Source organism: Pungitius pungitius, chromosome 9 (assembly GCF_949316345.1).
Source record: "Pungitius pungitius chromosome 9, fPunPun2.1, whole genome shotgun sequence".
In the NCBI taxonomy this organism is placed as follows: Eukaryota; Metazoa; Chordata; class Actinopteri; order Perciformes; family Gasterosteidae; genus Pungitius; species Pungitius pungitius.
This window is the reverse complement of record NC_084908.1, coordinates 13,241,855-13,259,724: the sequence shown is the minus strand read 5'-3', so window position 1 is coordinate 13,259,724 and position 17,870 is coordinate 13,241,855. Positions and strand designations below refer to the sequence as shown.

Below are 17,870 nucleotides of genomic sequence, written 5' to 3'. Positions count from 1 at the left end.
GATTTAATCATTTTATTTTTTCTTGTCATTTCAAATTATATATATATATATATATATATATATATATATATATATATATATATATATAATGGAAAGAGACTCACTAAAACTTTACATACTAGTAAAAAAAATATCACAAATGTCAAGTGCCAAGAAGATTCTTCTTGATGATTATTTATAATCATAATATTATTTATTATTTTATCTGTCTTTTGTTTTTGAAGCCTCTCCCATTACATCTCTTTGACACTCCTCCTGCTTGGCAGTGTTGGGAAAGTTCACTTTCTACATGAACTAGTTCAAAGTTCAGTTCACAAATTTTAAAATGAACTAGTTGAGTTTATACTTCAAACTTCAAAATATTTAAACTAAGTTCACAGTTCCAACTAGTTCAGTTCTTTTTTTCCATATGTTGCTGCAAGCTATTATTTTTCAAAATTATTGCCACAGCCCAGAACCACAGACAGCAATTATTTTATCAGTTTTAACACTGAAGCTATGCATCAGATTTAATCTTCATATCCAATTTTGAATCCTTATCCAACCAGGGTTTACATTAGCGTTGAGGGGACAGCATTTCCCCATTGTTGCTTTAATGTTGCTGTCCATTCACTCCACACTAGCAGCAGCTGCAGCGTCCACCCCTACAGTACATTCTCAAACACATGCTGCTTGAATGGTCTTTTTTAAATAAGGAATAAAAACATGACAGCTTTCATTAAAGTGCATGCACTAACTATAGTTCAATGAACGCGTTCCGGCACAACACTGTATAAAACCACACAAAGATTTTATCTTTTTTTATTATTTGCACTATAAATAGTAGATAAACGTTTGAATTTTACTTTGGTCGCATGACTTCATCCCCACAACGCCTAGAGCCTTTCTTGCATCTCCATCCCCCCCCAAAAATTACATTTTTTATTGTTATAAAAATGTGCCCGGGCTGATTTTATCGTGTCATACATTAGGGATCTGAGAGGCAACTCTTTACAGTGCATTTGTGGCTGAAAAACACAAATGCCACAGTATCAGATGTTTTCTGCGCAGGCCCCAGTGACATAAAGGGTAAGCACCGGGCGAGTGTATGTCCACAGGTAAAATGACAAGTACACGGCTGAGGGCACTTATATAAGCACAACTAAAGATGCAATATTAAACGCCGTATGATATAAAACTGGTAAATAATTGAACAAGGGGACACACACACACACACACACACATTTCGTGAAAGACAGAGTATTATATTGCAAATGTAAAATTAAATACACTTTAGTACTTCTCCGATTTATTTTCTGATTTCATGTGATTACGTAAAATGATCCTATCCTGTTTAAAATCTGTACATTGTCTGGATATTTGGTCATTTTAAGTAAGTTGTCATTTAGAGTAATATTGAAAACTTCAGTCTGCATATTTGGTGAATTATACATTTTCTTGTAAAAACGTTTTTACAAATCAGTTCATTTTCAGAAATTAACTTGTAATTACTGGGCAAGTGATACACTTGTAAATTGTTAATTAAGTTGTTCATACAGTCAGTCAAGTCAGTGGCAGTAGCCACATTCCTGTGTTCTAAACCTGCTTTGCATGTGGAATCGTGGAATGTTCTGTAGAATAATGGTAGAATTCCGTGGAACTCACCTCAGATTCTCTGGTGGAATCCTCGGCGCCTATAAACCAAACTCCCACAAGAATCGATCATTTCAGCTCAGTCAATCGATCGCAGCGGCCACATTGACCCGAGCTCCCCGATTTCCAACCATTCTCCTTTCAACACAAAGAAGAAACAAGTGAGTTACCAGCAAAGCTGCAGACTTTAAACAATTCATCTAAACATTTAAAACGCTTCAAGCCTTGATTTGACAAAAATGTCAAAACTTGAATCTAATTTCAGTTTTAATTGTTGTATAGTTTAATAGACCTTCTGTGTGTGTATTGGCTCACTGATAAGGAGGACAAATATGCTGTTTATTGTATTTTCTGGCTCTCAATAATTCCTTCACTTTATTGTTCATGGTGACAATACACAACATCCAAGCTAACATGTCTATTCCTATCAATGTGTGTTGCTGATGATTCCCCCTTTGTATTTTACACCTTTTGCCAGAAATGGATAAACTAAGCGACCCCATCCCCAGAAGAACCCTTTGCACCGAGGAGGCACCACAAGCTGCTCCCGGCTTGCTGCAAAGGTACGTTAGTATTGTGTGTTTTCCACCAATGAACCAGTCGCCGCTAACGCCCTGCACATCTTTTAGGATCTTCAGGTATCTCAACCCCTGGGGTCAACCTCCCCCGGTGACCCAGGAACATCTGCAGGAGTCACCACTGCAGGAAGACGCAACCCACCCGGACACAAACCCGGAGACCGAGGAGGCACCACAAGCTGCTCCCGGCTTGCTGCAAAGGTACGTTAGAATTGTGTGTTCTCCACCAATGAACCAGTCGCCGCTAACGTCCTGCACATCTTTTAGGATCTTCAGGTATCTCAACCCCTGGGGTCAACCTCCCACAGAGGCCCAGGAACATCTGCAGGAGGCACCACAAGCTGCTCCCGGCTTGCTGCAAAGGTACGTTAGTATTGTGTGTTCTCCACCAATGAACCAGTCGCCGCTAACGTCCTCCCCATCTTTTAGGATCTTCAGGTATCTCAACCCCTGGGGTCAACCTCCCACAGAGGCCCAGGAACATCTGCAGGAGGCACCACAAGCTTCTCTCGGCTTGCTGCAAAGGTACGTTAGTATTGTGTGTTCTCCACCAATGAACGAGTCGCCACTAACGTCCTGCACATCTTTTAGGATCTTCAGGTATCTCAATCCCTGGGGTCAACAAAACCCAAACCCAAACCCGGGAGTCAGGGGTGAACAAAACAACCCCAAAAAGAAAAAAAAAAGGTTCAAAATCAACCTGAAGACGACGGGAGTCAAACGGGACTGGAGATCAAAGATCGTGTATTTCCTCTTCCTGTTTCTGTTTGCTGGTGGTGAGTCTTTGCTTCACTTATTGCTCTTACTGGTGTCACTGTGTCCGTCCCCTTTCTGAATGTCCCTGCTTTGTGTCCCCTCAGGAGTGACACAGCACGTACACCACAGCAACCAGCTAAAAGACGCCCGGCTGCAAATAACCACCCTCACGCAGCTGATGAGCCGATTGAGTCCCGTCGCAGACACAATGGCCAACTTCGCCCAGGAGTCGCAGGGTGAGTCCTCGTCTTTGCCTTCATCATCCTCATCAGTGCCATTGTCTCGTCAGGTTTGACGCGTTGTGGTTTGTAACTTTGTATTCGTGTCCCTTACTTGCAGGAGCCAGAGTCCTCCACCGCCTGTCCTCAGACACGTTCCGGACCTCAATCCAAGACAAAATGATGGACCAGCTGCTCTCCTGGGTCACAACCTCCACCGACCACCAAAGAATCATCCAGGTAGGAAGGTCTTATCATGAACGAACGTGGTCGTAGCGGATGGTCTGCGAGCGCTGAACCTTGACTCTTTGTCTCTCCTCAGGACCACTCACGGTCGCCCCCTGGAGCGAGCTGGTGCTTCGCGGGGACCAAGGGACACGCCGTTGTCTCCTTGTCGCATCCCATCGAGGTCACGGACGTCACGATCGGCCACATCACAAAAAGACAGTCACTCACCGGGGAAATCAACAGTGCGCCGAGGGAGTTCTCCGTCTACGTAAGTCAGAAGCTTTTGCTCGGCGCCGTTGTTCCCTCCCTAAAAAAAGTATTTTTTCCGTCTCCTCCAGGGATTGGTGCACGACAACGACGAAGGCATCCACCTGGGGACCTTCGCGTACAACAAGAACGGCCTGAGCTCCCAGACCTTTGAGCTGCCTGTGAGTGTGTCAGAGGTCAAGCAGAGCAGCACGCATTACCTCTGCTGCTAGTAGATATGTTCACTATAACAGACTGAGGTGGAGTCGCAACCTGAACCAGGTCTGCATCTCCACCACGAAGCGCGACGCCCTTCATTCACGTGTGTGTCTCTCTTGTCTCTGACCAGGTCGCAGTCAAAGATGTCTTCAGCCACATCAAGCTGGAGATAAAGACAAACTGGGGGGATGATGACCAAACGTGCCTCTACAACTTCAGGGTGCACGGGTATCCGGTGTCTGGTTAGGGTGTAGAAGGTCGACCAACCCTGAACCGTCCAAGAACAAATGAGATGTCATCAAATAGAATACATAAATATGTGAACATGGGTATGCATATATAGATGTATTAGATGACATGTTCACAGATGTGTTCGGGTTGGTTTGCCTTCCCATGTGGGTTTTCCCCGGGTCCTCCGGTTTCCCCCCACACACCAAACACTGTTTGGTTTACAGTTGGCAGAAGACGATTAGGTCTTTTGGGGTTTTCTCCGGGTTCTCCGGTTCGCCCACACACACCAAACATTGTTTGGTTTACAGTTGGCAGAAGACGATTAGGTCTTTTGGGGTTTTCTCCGGGTTCTCCGGTTCACCCACATACATACCCAACAATTTTGGGTTCACAAAAAAAAAAAAATTAGAGAAAAAAAAAAAAAACACACTCCCAAAAATGTTTAGTTTATAATTGTTTGAAAAAGAATAAATATTTGGAAATTTATATTGTATTGTGTACTGTGTATTTTATTCAACATTTTATTTTTTCTGATGTTACATCAATGGGAAACGGTTGATCTTTTCTCTTGGTCATTCACAAGGACTGAAGTCCTGAACATTACTGAACATGCATCGTCCACCCCTACAGTACATTCTCAATAACACATGCTGCATGAATGGTCTTTTTTAAATGAGTAATAAAAACACGACAGTTATCATTAAGGTGCAAATGTTTGCAAAGAAAGGTCAGATTCCTTCCATCCTCACCGACCTTGTAACTTGTAACTTCATAAAACTCTTTAAAATTATTATACGCCGCCTCTTTGCTACACATAGCTGTCGCCTCCATGCATTTCTTTTTTTTTTGATGACGCATGCGCGGTGCGACACTGGAGGCTGGTGTTTTTTCCGCTACTTATTAAGGCGCGTTTACGGTGTGTTTTCTATAGAAATCTGGCACCCTTTTTGAACAACGTTAACCTGAAAGAACGCGCCGTTCACAGACACCAGAATGAACGAGTTCACAGTAACGTTCATCGGGCATTAATACAGTACGTTCATTTCACGTTCACCCAAAATATGAACGAGTTCATGAACTATCGTTCAATGAACAGGCACAACACTGCTGCTTGGTTATTTTATGTTTATTATTGTGTCGCCCAATTAGAATTGTGCATGTTCCTTTGAGAAAATAAACTGTGTTCTCTGCCAATTCTAGTTGTCACTGTCAATTCACTTTAAAATTGAAATGTGATCGAATCATTACATTAGATTACATGTCATTTAGCTGACGCTTTTATCCAAAGCGACTTACAATAAGTGCATTTCCACCATAGATACACAAACTCAGAAGAACACGTAACAAGAAAGTACAATTTTCATCAAAGGCTGAATGGCGAACAACCACACTTTGCCTCGTTAATCAGAGAGAACGACAAGACCTGATACAAGTCAAAAGGACGAGATAGAGGCTGGACTTTGTTCTTCCACATAGCAGGCCGTATCTGTGTCGCGTTCAAAGTGCAGGCCACACAGTTTGATTTTGCCTCGGAGCGTGTCAGTTTCCCCTCAGTCTCTCAACGCTTTACTCTCGACATTGAGCTGTCTGAGCTGCAGGATGACCCGTTGGGCCCATATCGCTCCCCTCCTGCTGGGTCTTCTCATCCACAGTGCTGTCAGTCAAGAGGCTGAGGATCCTGCTGTAGCACCAGCGCAGGGCCAGGCCGCTGCTGGCTCACAGACGGAGGAGGAAAACGCAGAGTGGGCAATGAATTCCCTTAGAGGCAGCTTTGAGTCGGTCGGCGGATACTTTGATTCAATGCTAGAGTTCATGGGCGGACGTGATGGAGTGTGCCAATACCACTGTCGCTATGGTAAGTCTGTTAAATGGCAGAGTAAGTATAGTTTAGGGTCAGAAGAATGGCGGTGACACATAATTTTAGAGCTTCAAAATATTCGATCATTTTATTTTAATTGAAAGGAGGAAATGTAACATTGTTCACCTGAACACTTATAACATTCAGTGAACAGGGTTAGTCTTGTGCTGGGTGTCCTATGCTCCAGGTAATGGTGCTTCCACCCTAACAACAATCTTCAAGAGAAAAGGAAGATAGAAAGCACTTACTTTTTTGAGTCAAAATTGATAAATGTGATTAATAGTCTCCTGAATGGAACAGCAACAAAACATTATAAAAACCAATGCAATGACACTTATATTACCGTTGTGCTTATCATAGCCGTTATCATTTGGAAGAGGGCCTGGAAATGTACTATGATCCCAGAATGATTCATGCAGTGACTGGGGAATGTTACTAATAACACACTGATATGACCAAATAAGGACCAAATAAGTAACCTTTGTCACTATGGGCAGACATGGGTCAACTTTAAACCCATGAGGTTTTCAAACGGTGATACATGACCTACATCTGATATCTAGTTTGCTTCTCCTTTAAGGTAAAGACCCTATTCCTCGTCCTGGCTACCAGATGCCACAGCCTGATGGATGTGGCTCCTACATCTTTGGGCTTCCTGTTCCTGAGGGGGTATGCTTCTTCTGTCTGTTTAGGGCAAAGCCATGTGGATATATGGAACTTGGACATTTTACTAATATAAACGCAGGTTGGATAGTGCTGACTTTATCCATTATATTTCAGTTAAAGTTAAAGCAAATATTGGCTTTGTAAAGTAATGGCCTGCACTGTAAAGATGTAAGCGCCATGTTTTCAAAACCTGCAGTATGGTTACACCAGCTACTTGTTAATTGGGAAGTGAAGGCCTGATACAAATAAATAATTGATGAATCCTTGCATTCAACCAAACACACCGGGACAGCGGCACACACAAAAGAGGCTTGGAAACGATTATTTATGTTGTTTTTTTTGTTGTCCAAATCTTGGACAAATCTTGAAAGACAACAATAAAACGGACAATAAAATCTAAAAACTCCTTGAACTAGAAGAAACTATGATATAACCATTTATCCCTGTTTTGATGCATGATGGAATCCGTTTTGAGTGCCCAGAAAAATGAACCACATGTGAATCCTCACCCTGCTGTTTACCAGATGGACATGGGCATCCCGGCCATGACCAAGTGCTGCAACCAGCTGGATATGTGTTACGACACTTGCGGCTCCAACAAGTACCGCTGCGACTCCAAGTTCCGCTGGTGCCTCCACAGCATCTGCTCGGACCTCAAGAAGAGTCTTGGCTTTGTGTCAAAAGTTGAAGGTTGGTTTTTTTTTTTTTAACACAGAAGTTAGTGGTTCTGTCCTTGTTTTTAATGCACCGTTCTACCTCAACTTCAGCTTTAATGATTTAAGTACACACCGTACTTTCATACAGTGCTTGCAATTGTGGGGTAGCTACCTTAGTGAACAGCTTAAAGTGATGTCATGATACGCAGATACCCATCAGCATTTTCATTTTTTTTAAATGTACCTCCTTGGCAAAAGCGATTGAGCTAAAGTTCCCTGCTCTTTTGGAAGCCTGTTGAATTTCAATTCAAGCAACTGAAATACTCAAGTGCTCAAAACCCGCTGAGCACTGACAAATCAGAGGACTATAAGATGAACTGCTTTTAGAACTTTTAAAATATCAGCTTCTTTTGCTCTCTGCTGACGGCCACTTGTGCTTCTGTACCTTTCTCTCCTCAGCATGTGAAACCGTGGCCGACACCTTGTTCAACACAGTGTGGACTCTGGGCTGCAGACCCTACATGAACGGCCAGAGAGCCTCATGTCTCTGTCAAGGAGAGGAGAAAGATGAACTTTAAAGCATGAAACACTCTATTTATAACGGTATCAATTTAGCAGGTGTTGCAAAGACGACTGTGTGACTATTTGAGTAATTTATTTGGAAGTTATTGTTCTGGTTTTGTTCAAAGTCATTGCATGACCTCGAAATGAAGATGTTATTGTTAAGAGTTCAGCTTTGTCACAAACCCAAAATGTATTTGTTTATTTGTCAATAGTGTTTGTGTTTAAGCACGAATGGTGGAAAAGAAAAGCAATAGCCTCTTTTGGGTATACGTATTACCATCTTGTACTTAATGTTCTGTAGGAATAAATGTTATGGAAACATGCGTAGATGTGATTATTTCATTTAATTTACATTTATTACCTACAAATTGAGCTGAACCAAAGCATTTTATAATTCCAAAGTGGTGAGAAGGTTATTTTATATTGACTTAATTGACTGAAGCTCAGCTGGTTTCTGTTTGTTTTACCTGTCCTTACTCTACTTAAGCAATGTTAACTCGTAATTAATGTGCAGTTTTGACCTGATCAGAATCACCTCAAAAGAAAACTGCACCAAGTTTGACGACAAAGAAAATCTTGAAGACTTAACCAGGAAGAGCAATTTGAAAACACACTTTCAAAATTAAAAAATATACATTCCTCTTTAGATTAAGACAGAGTCTGCAAAACATAGTTTGTTTAATCAAATACATACAGTACCAAGAGAAAGGCAGTTTATAAACAGTAATAAAGTAGTAATATTCACAGAAACGTAGAGTTGATATGGGTGTTACCAGACCCGACCCATAATGGCAATTGCTGGCATAAAATAATTTTTTTGAAGAAGATGTTTTTAGAGTGTGAAGACTCGAAATATGACTCGAAATATGACTAAACAATAAACAAGGTGTAAATACTGTATGTTGGACATGATGTCCACAGTCTCGGCTTGCAGCAGTTTCAAATGATCACACAGTCACGAAGAGCCACATATCTACAGAGAGAAGAGAAATAAATAAATAAAACACATGACCAAATGACTGCTACTCGACGGCAAATCTCAGTTAATAATGATGTAACATTACATAAATGGTGTAATCACACATGTTTAATGGTTAATCGTTGATGTGGGAAAATTGGCAAATTTCTTATTCAGTGCTAACGAAACAAAAGCATTCTCAAGCTAGAACATTACCAATTAATAAAGACACACGCTGTCAGCATCAGTGTGATTTACTTACTTCACCGGTCGGTGAGGTCAGGGCATAGCCAGGCTCTGGGGCCTTTTGCTTCATCTTCAGGTTAAATGCTTTAAGCTTGAAATACAAGAAAATAAGTTGTTAAACCATGCAGGCATTCATTATTGTGACATTTTTGTTGCAGGGCCAGCACAACCCTCAAAATACAGAATAATTCAACAGAATGAATGTGCAAAGGATTTAGACTAAATACGCAGTTAAGTAATCAATGAGCAAACACTAACAATTCTTGAAGAACCCTTTTCTGAAAAAGATGAAAAATACTAAAAGATTCATGAGGGATAAATGATCAACATCCTCAGAGGCATTCTGATCACAAACAAAAACCTCCTTCCCTTTAGTAAGTCTGGTTAGGGCACCTCTAATAGGAAATGTTGAAACCAAGAGTAGCTCTTTGTTCTAGGAAGCTTCGTGAATACACCCCCTGGGACGAAGAATAGAAAAACCATTTACATGGATAAGAGTTATTGGGGAATGAGAAATTTGAACAGCCTATCATGGCCCCACTATTCAGCAGATTTAAGGGAAACACATCTTTGATAGATCTTGCTAAAAAGCAGGCAAACAGGGGAAAAGGAAAATGAGCATAAAGCATTTGGAAGCTGATAAATTAAATATTCCACCAACCTTTATCCTCAAGTTTGCTTTAATTTCCTCCTCCGTTGGTGCCCGCTGTTCTCCTGACTCTTCTGTTGGCGCCTGCTGTTTTCCCGACTGCTCCGTTGGCGCCTGCTGTTTTCCCGACTGCTCCGTTGGCGCCTGCTGTTTTCCCGACTGCTCCGTTGGCGCCTGCTGTTTTCCCGACTGCTCCGCTTCAGGGTTGTGTTCAACCGGCTGTGGAGTATTCACCTGCGCCGGTTCTTCTGCCAATTGTCGTAGTTCCTGCCTTCTTTGCTTTGCATTAAGTACATGAACCATCTGTGAGTGAACTTTTGTCTTCATATTCATTTTGTTTTTGGGACCTTTTGGGGGTTGCTGTAAACGGCTCTTAATGCTGACAGTCTGCAGGCAGGGTTGGCGTGAAAAAAATCCAGTTTGGCCTTCACTCCCTGACAGATCTGGGTTCATGAATAGGTTTGTGTTCAATGACCGGGGGCCTTGTTTGTTAGGCCGTTGTTTGTTTTTGTTGTTTTGCTTCTGCCAAAATGTTGCACTTTCCCTCTGTGCCCGAATATACTCTAAATGAGCTTCTGTCTGTACATTTTTCTTATTCTTCTTCTTCTTTTTCTTCTTCTTCTTTTTTTGGGGAGGGGGTGTGGGGGGGGGTTTGGGCGGGGTTTTCTGTAGACAGCTAGGTGGCTTGTCGGTGCTGAGGACCTGCAGGCAGCGATTGACTGAAAAAGATCCAGTTTGCCCTTCCCTCCCCGACGGATCCGGATTCCTGAATCGGTTATTTTTCAAAGACATGCGTCTATATGGGTCACAAAGGACAGGGGGCACTTCAGAGGAAGGAGAGAGTTGGTAGGCGTTTTGTGGATGAGGACTCCCGCTTGTATAAAAGAAAGGTGGGGGGGCAACTTGTGCAGATGTCCAGTAGGAATTTGAAGCAGTGTCGTAGGAGTCACTGTGGTAGGCAGTGTACTGGGAGCTTTGGTAGAAATCGTTTTGTGGAAATGCAGAAAGAGCAGCAGGCTGGCTATACATATGGTTTTGTTGATAAGAAAACATTTCTTTGGTATTTTTTTCGTCGTGGTACCCATAACTCTGTTCTTCTTTGCTGTCCTCGAGGCCGCCATGGCACGCCAGTTCCTCTCCCTTTCTGTCGCCCGAACGGCGGCCGCATTCAGACCTTTGTCTCGATTCTCTGCCGTGGGAGCGGCGACGGCGAGAGGGACTCGGACGACTATTGCTTCTAGAGTTTGATCTCGAGGAGGAAGACGAAGAGGAGGACTTACTGTAATGTCTTTGAGGACCCCTCTGCCGAATCTCCTGCTCTGGTCCTTTGCCTTCATGCTTCTTTCCATACAGCCTCTCCCGAGTCCGGTCTGCTAATTTGCTCATCTCATCAACTTCGAGGCTCAAACCCAGAGATTGAAGAATGTTCTGGAGCTGTGCACGCTGCTCGTCCACCTCTGGTTTTTCTTCTTCTTCTTCTTTCGTCTTCACTGCAGCGGGAGACTTGGATGGACTCCTCGCCTCATCTTCATTAGCGGGCATGGAAAGTCTCTCACCGAGGGATCTCTCTTCAGTGGGTTTGTCACATTCCCCTTCACTGTTGGCCCGATTGCAGTCCGGTAGCGAAGCTTCGTGATCTGATTGCTGCCTCTCTCTGTCGAAGGTTGTATCTGACATGCTCTCTACAGCAGGAACCTGAACGTTGAGGAGCTCCTCACCTAAAGGAAGATCTGGACTGTCATCGTTAACAATCCTGCTGAGGAAGTCCATGTCCACTCCTTCATTGAGAATGCTGAGGAAACGCTGGAAACCTTTGTGGACAACATCCTCGTTGCCGGGTGAAGAGTTGCTTCGGCAGAGAGGAGATGGTGTACAGTCAGGGGCCTGGGATAGGTCAAATATACAGACACGTTACTCTTCATTTAACACTAGAAAGCACTAACTTATACCAGCTAACTCCAAATTTGTACTAACTAATAATTTATAGAGAGTAATAGACTAATATAGTTTAGAATTAAACCATAACAATGCCATGGGCCTGCCTACCAGCCTGAAAAAACGATTTGGTTTGTGATGGAGTTGGCAGGACGGGGACAACAAGTTTGCCATGGTCATAAATTGGATTAAGACAGGGCCATGGTTCCTATTATAGGGAGTGGAGAGGAAGAGTACTAGGAATTACACATCCCTTGACTCATCAGATTTAAGCCAAAAAGCTTGGTGGGTCACATGATTGGAAAATGGTGTACGGTAAGACTCAGGTAAGATGCCCTTCACAACTGAGATGGAATCATAAAACCTCAGAACATTACAAACCTCTTCTCTGGCTGGCAAATAAAATGAATCGCTAATTCTTTGCTTCATTAGGGCCTTCACTCTGAGCTTCAGAGGATGGTCGTCCTGCGGTGGACCATTTTTAATCAGGCTGGATGAGTTCATTCTCTCTTTGGGTGACCGGACCTGAGAAAAAACAGGGGACAGTATATTAATTGGAAGAGACTTGGCCAGTGCGACCTGAGTAAAATAATGTAAACACCAGTACCAAAAATAATGATCGAAAACCAGTTGAGACCCGACGAGCTATTACTCACCGTTGACAGAAATCTCGAAGGACGATGTTGTTGCAAAATTAAATTCACACGGTCTTTAAGACTGGCAACGTTGCGTGTAGCCGATTCACTATAAGAATCTATATCTGGAGAGGTTGTTTTCTTTAAAAGCGGTTCAACTGTTTTCAGGGCAATAGAAGCTCTCTTAAACATAATTTGCTCCTCTATCTCTTGAAGCTGTTTACGCTTTCTCCTGAGCTCTGGATCCTCTTCATCGACTTCAAGTGATTCTCCATCTGGGTCATCAGCTTCAGCGTCATTGATGTAAAAGTCATGGGAGGAAACACAGAGTTGCTCCCTTGCCACATTTCCTCCCATCAAGCTTTGAGCTTCGTCAACAGTGTGTCTTGCATGTCTGCAGAAAGTCTGCCACTCATCACTGGTGACGGAGTTGACCCCCCGACTGTTGACCTCAGTCCGGTGATCTGGAATCAGACGCCTCTGCAGAGACTCATTTGCAGCGTAATTCCAGTCATCTGGATTCATCCTCATGCCAGTTTATGCAGTCAGTGCTCTGCAAAGTAAAATCATAGTGGAGGAATTAGTGACCTGTGTGTGAACCGTATAATAACTTAATGATAGCTGTAAACGCTAGGCTTTGTTAATGTGGTGGAAAGTATCTTGAGCTGGTTTGTGATTACGAATTTATAACATATAGAAACATAATAATGAATACATAAATCATCAAACATGAGCAATCCCCCATGTGGAAACTTAACGTTTTCAGTACCGTAGGTATTCTACTTGGTTCCCACAGAGTAATCTAAAAGATAAATCCTTTCATTTGTATTAGAAAACCAGACCCCCTATGTAACATATGTAAGATGCTGTGATATAACACGTAATGATACGCGATTTGCTAAACCACAGACTGAAAGTGACTGGCGTTATCCTTGTTTTCAGTTAGCTTAGCATGACTGTTTACCTGCTGCTGCGACTCGAACTAGCTTCTCCTCTTTCCCACCGCGGAAAGAGGCGTTATTTTTACGACGTTACTTCGAAAAACCATGTACTGAAGAGTGAAATGTCAAAACAGACCTTTAGTAGGCTTCAGTAATTGGTAAGGACAACCCTAGCTAAGTGTTTAAAAAAAACCCGAGCTAGAAGTAAGGAAGAGTGGGGGAGGAACGCTCACTGCTGCGGTGTTGACGGGTGGAGGCTAACAGCGCCTCCTGCTGGGCGGAGGCCCGACACCGCAGGACCACTTGGGAATGAGTAAAGGCCACAAAGTACGAGTCAACTTACTAAGGTATTAGTTGTTAGTGTTGTGTAACGACATGCAGTTTATGGTTAAATCAAGAGAAACATTTGGCTGAAAGTAGGAGTCTGTGGTTTCCTAGGTGATTGTTTTCAATCTCTTTCCAGCGTGGTCGGCAAACAAATGTGCCTTTTAATATTCCTTTGGGTCTTCACAGGCACGTACCTCTCGCCAGCAATATCCCTGACGCTCGCTAGACGAGTACCAATGATGTTCTGTGCTGTTGCTATATGCTAGTTTTTAATGTTTACTTTAAAAATGTTTTCTATTGAACCCCTGCCAAAATGTTTTCCGATACAATTTGGTCAAGAAAAACCGGTGCAATTAAAGTTTTTTTTAACAGCCTACTTCCAACCTTGATATGATGCTAATCAAATAGTTAGAACCCCCTTTTCTGCATGTGTACAAAAAATATCTCAACTAGGATTATAGCACATTTTTTATTTCATTTACTTGCCCAAACCCTACAGGGACCAGATTATGGTGCTATTTGATTACAATATTTCAACAAAAAGAATAATGTATCAAATCAAGATCAATAAATTCAAAAAAAATAAAGGTGTTCAGAGATCAATAAATACTTTCTACATAGTGTTTTTTTCTTTAACGTACCATTGTGTTATGGTTAGAAGACTCAATAAACCATAAACCAGGTTTGCCAGTAAACTTGTAGTCAGTTCATTTTCATGTCTGTCAATGGATTTTATGAAGACCTTTTACAATTCTCCAAGGGAAAAAACTTTGTATCACATCGTTTGTCCGATTTTCCTCATGTGCACCCATCTTCATCCAGGTTGTTTGGTTTCAATCACTTGCAAAAAGCGAGGCCTTGACAATAGTTTTGCTTTCTGTGTGTTGTTCAGTGGTGGATTATTGGGGTTATTACCTGACACGTTAAAAAATGGTGGATTACCAACGTGCTGTGGGAGTAGGTGTCTTGCTTGAGCCAGTACTGCTGGAGAGATACTCACAGGTGGTGCATGGGAGAAAGGGAAGAAGGGAGGCAGAGGAGGCATATGAAGGGAGGCAGAGGAGGTATATGAAGCCTGGGGCAAGTTAGGCGGCAATTTAGGAGGAAAGGATGGGTATGAAGCCGATGAACAGTCTACTGGAGAGTACATCGGCATTGCAGGTGTAGGCGATGGCTTTAAGAAAGCGTATGCTAAATTTTGAGAAAATGCTTGATGTGCAGCAGTGCTTTCCTCCGACCAAGTTTCAAATTTGTCACTCTCCTGTAAAGTGCTACTGGTGCTCTTCTGGCCATATTCAGCACCCTCATGCACCGGGTCTCGGTGTACCTCAGGTACATCACTCTGAACGCTGTAAGAGTCTTTTTTCTTGTAATACTTCTGTTTTAATGGACTACAACTAGATGTGCTTGATGATGATGATGATGATCTACTGTCTGGTCTTGGTGAAAACGCTCGCCTGGTATCCATTTCCCTGCTTTCTCTACGATGGCAGTCTCTATCCTTCCTTCCATATAACCGCTCTTGGATCCGATGAGACATCTGGCCCAGCTCCTCAGATCCTAAATTCATGCCAATGGCTTGCAAGACATCCTGCATTTGCCTATGCTTGTGCTCCTCGTCAGGTGTCAGTGTTATCTTTTGTTCTCCTGAGGGACACCTGGATCTACTGTTGGAGCTTAAGTTTCTTGGTTCTCCGTCACCCTTTTGCACAGACTTCTCATCAGACCGAGACTGCCCCTTTGGGCTAAATGACCAGTCACGAGGCTGTGAAGAAGCCAGTCTCTGAAATCCTTCGCTGTCACTCCAGTGGCTGGTATTTTGGTGGCTTCCATCTTGCCCTTCAGCATAATTGGGATAGTCAGTGTTCACAAAAGAAGGAGGACTTGACCGATTACTCAATACAGTGGACTGAGTCACTATTTTGGTGAGCGTGGCAACATTTACACCCTTGTTGAGCACATTAAGGAAACGCTGGAAACCCGCAGTCGACTTCTGCTCCGTAACATCAGGACTTTGGTTGGTGACTTCACGCTCAAATGGCTGATGGGAAACACAGAAGAAACTGGTTCAGGTAAACACGGTCTGTATTATTTAGTTGATAAATAACCATGAGCATTATGGAATTTGAAACTAAAAACCCACAAACAAACCACTTTGATTGTGTAATGATTCTACAGGTTGCTAATTGTCTCCAGTAGGGTAAGACATATCCATCCTACATTATGTTGAGATAATAAAGAAATCCAATACACTAATATTTCTTTCAGACCTGCACTAAAAAACACTTTTCACTCTGAAGGAATAAACAGTGAGGATAAAAAAAAGTTATGTTGTTGTGAAATATGTGTTGAAAGCAATTCCTCCCTCATGTCATAATGCAAAACAACCTATTTGACGCTGATCCAATGCTGAATCTGTTGAACCTCACACTGCTGCAAAATTATAATAAACCCACCTGTCCAGACGATGCATTCATTGGAAATCTTCCTATATTTTGACGATACTCCTCATGATCTGGGGAGGGGCTGTCATTCCGCACTCTGGGTTTGACATAACTCTATTGGACATGGAGGGAAAAGTTATTAAACTGCTTGAAAAATAAGATTTCACAATCCTTACAGGAACACCAATTCATTGTGACCAACCTTCTTAGAGCGACCACGTGACTTCCTCTCTTGTGAACAATCTCGGCTCCTTTCGTGACCCACTCTATCTTTGTAATATCCAGACGATTCTCTGCAGTTATCTTGTTGTTGCCTATAGGTGAACTCATCATGCACATATTTGTGCCTGGAGTCTTGAGGTGTTTTCCTGTATTGGAAATCCTCTTCTTGTGTTAGAATTTGATTAAAATCCTTGGTCACGTGTGGGCGTGAAAAACTGTTGGGTGAGCCCCTGGTTGTATGGTCCCCAGACTCGAGCTTGTACCTGTTACCATCCTCTGTATTTCTTTGCCTTTTCTTTTCAAAAGTACCCCAATCAGGCGAAGACATACGTCTCCTCGCCGAGCTGTTTCTGCTCAAGTCTCTGTTCGAGGTGGCTTCGCTGTACAGTATCTTAGGCGAGTCACTGTACGGTCTTCTGCTCGTCCGCTCTTTGCTGCTACAGCCATTTCCCCCATATTTCTGATATGAATCCTGCGGTGGATCTCTCGGAGTTTCGTGCCTTTCTTCCCATCTATGATCATAGTCGTCCTTTAGCCTTGGACTTCTGTCGCCGTATTGCCGTCTGTGACTCTGCTCAGACCGGTGCGACTGCATAACCTCACAACAACTGCAGCAGCGTAGTGGATGTCAAAGCCTGCAGCCAAAGAAAAATAAAGAGATCACACAGATTTAGACGTCAAACGTAGAGAATACATAGTTTACACTCACCTATATCACATGCATTTCTTGTAAATTATTTATACAATTGAATAAGAATTACTGTAGGTCAAGCCATGGATGAGCACACCGTCGCTTGTTCTTATCGCCGCTTAAAACTCTGCGTCACTCTCGCTCGTAGAGGAATCCAAAAAACTACATACACATGTATAGTTACATATGTAACTATGAAGAAATTTATAGGAGGGACCATGAACAAAATGTCAATTCAAATGTTTAGCGTGGTAACAAAAGTGCATGTAGAAACATTTACTTTGCACCTCGGTGGCAGCGATAAAACATGCACGACCGCTAGTTAAAAGTGGGTTGATTTAACTTAAATTTAAAGAAACAAGGTTTGTCCTCAAATACAAATATAGAATTCTGTATAATGATATGGTGTCCAGTTTAACATTAAAGCTAAGGTTAACTTTGCTTGGCTAGCTAAGTTAGTTAGCTCCACTGGCAATTTGCTAGTGGGTTTTAATGATAACGTTACACAGTAGCAGGTGGTATCTTCTTTGCGTTTGTTGGCTTTTGCTGATATCAAAATCACCAAAACGGGCCTTTAAAATTATTTCCATCTACAATCAGCAAATTTGCACCAACCTTCTTGTCCTGATGATTTAATACGTGAAAGCTAACGTAACGTTAGCAACACTTACATTGAGTAGCAACCCGGCGTTACATTACCTTTTCGTGCGCACGACTCCACTTTCTTTAAGAGGATAAACAGCCGGAAATGGATTAAACTAGACTGGCCTAAATTGAAAAGTTCTTAAGACAACGAATTGTTTAGCACTTGGCTAACATTTGTGGCGAAGTTGATGCACCTCGCTCACCACTCGGCCGTCAGAGTGCCTTCAAACACAGCCACACGGAACGCGACGACCGCCCCCTCCTGGATGGAGTGTGAACACATCCCAGACACTAACATCTCATGCTAGAGAGAAAATCCACCAAT

The 17,870-nt window shown here is 42.6% G+C and overlaps 4 protein-coding genes across 9 annotated transcripts; 2 read left to right on the top strand and 2 right to left on the bottom strand.

Annotated features, from left to right (window-relative positions):
* The first annotated feature begins 2,223 nt into the window (after positions 1–2,223).
* LOC119217617 (uncharacterized) lies at positions 2,224–4,464 on the top strand. The gene is made up of 9 exons (XM_062564384.1): positions 2,224–2,411; positions 2,478–2,573; positions 2,640–2,735; positions 2,802–2,986; positions 3,071–3,202; positions 3,306–3,424; positions 3,507–3,680; positions 3,751–3,840; positions 4,008–4,464. Exons 1-9 carry the CDS (start codon positions 2,224–2,226, stop codon positions 4,122–4,124), a joined length of 1,197 nt encoding a protein of 398 aa, XP_062420368.1. The 3' UTR covers positions 4,125–4,464.
* A 1,152-nt stretch (positions 4,465–5,616) lies between these two features.
* On the top strand, positions 5,617–8,175 carry LOC119218295 (group XIIB secretory phospholipase A2-like protein). The gene is made up of 4 exons (XM_037472607.2): positions 5,617–5,963; positions 6,547–6,635; positions 7,157–7,322; positions 7,748–8,175. The coding sequence occupies exons 1-4, from the start codon at positions 5,708–5,710 to the stop codon at positions 7,864–7,866; spliced, it is 630 nt and encodes a 209-aa protein (XP_037328504.1). The 5' UTR covers positions 5,617–5,707; the 3' UTR covers positions 7,867–8,175.
* Positions 8,176–8,506: 331 nt separating this feature from the next.
* On the bottom strand, positions 8,507–13,454 carry LOC119218294 (serine/arginine repetitive matrix protein 1-like). 2 transcript variants are annotated; one of them, XM_037472605.2, is made up of 6 exons: positions 13,240–13,454; positions 12,297–12,828; positions 12,022–12,165; positions 9,718–11,589; positions 9,073–9,147; positions 8,507–8,825 (listed from the first exon to the last, which is right to left on the bottom strand). In XM_037472605.2, the coding sequence occupies exons 2-6, from the start codon at positions 12,804–12,806 to the stop codon at positions 8,808–8,810; spliced, it is 2,619 nt and encodes an 872-aa protein (XP_037328502.2). In that variant the 5' UTR covers positions 12,807–12,828; positions 13,240–13,454; the 3' UTR covers positions 8,507–8,807. The 2 variants fall into 2 exon arrangements, with proteins under 2 accessions (XP_037328502.2, XP_037328503.2); XM_037472606.2 differs by having other exon boundaries at positions 13,353–13,447.
* A 493-nt stretch (positions 13,455–13,947) lies between these two features.
* Positions 13,948–17,800, bottom strand: LOC119218490 (uncharacterized). 5 transcript variants are annotated; one of them, XM_037472976.2, is made up of 4 exons: positions 17,749–17,771; positions 16,190–16,844; positions 16,000–16,101; positions 13,948–15,584 (listed from the first exon to the last, which is right to left on the bottom strand). In XM_037472976.2, the coding sequence occupies exons 2-4, from the start codon at positions 16,802–16,804 to the stop codon at positions 14,358–14,360; spliced, it is 1,944 nt and encodes a 647-aa protein (XP_037328873.2). In that variant the 5' UTR covers positions 16,805–16,844; positions 17,749–17,771; the 3' UTR covers positions 13,948–14,357. The 5 variants fall into 5 exon arrangements, with proteins under 5 accessions (XP_037328873.2, XP_037328874.2, XP_037328871.2 ...); XM_037472977.2 differs by having other exon boundaries at positions 17,740–17,762; XM_037472974.2 differs by lacking the exon at positions 17,749–17,771 and adding an exon at positions 17,516–17,592.
* Positions 17,801–17,870: the final 70 nt, after the last annotated feature.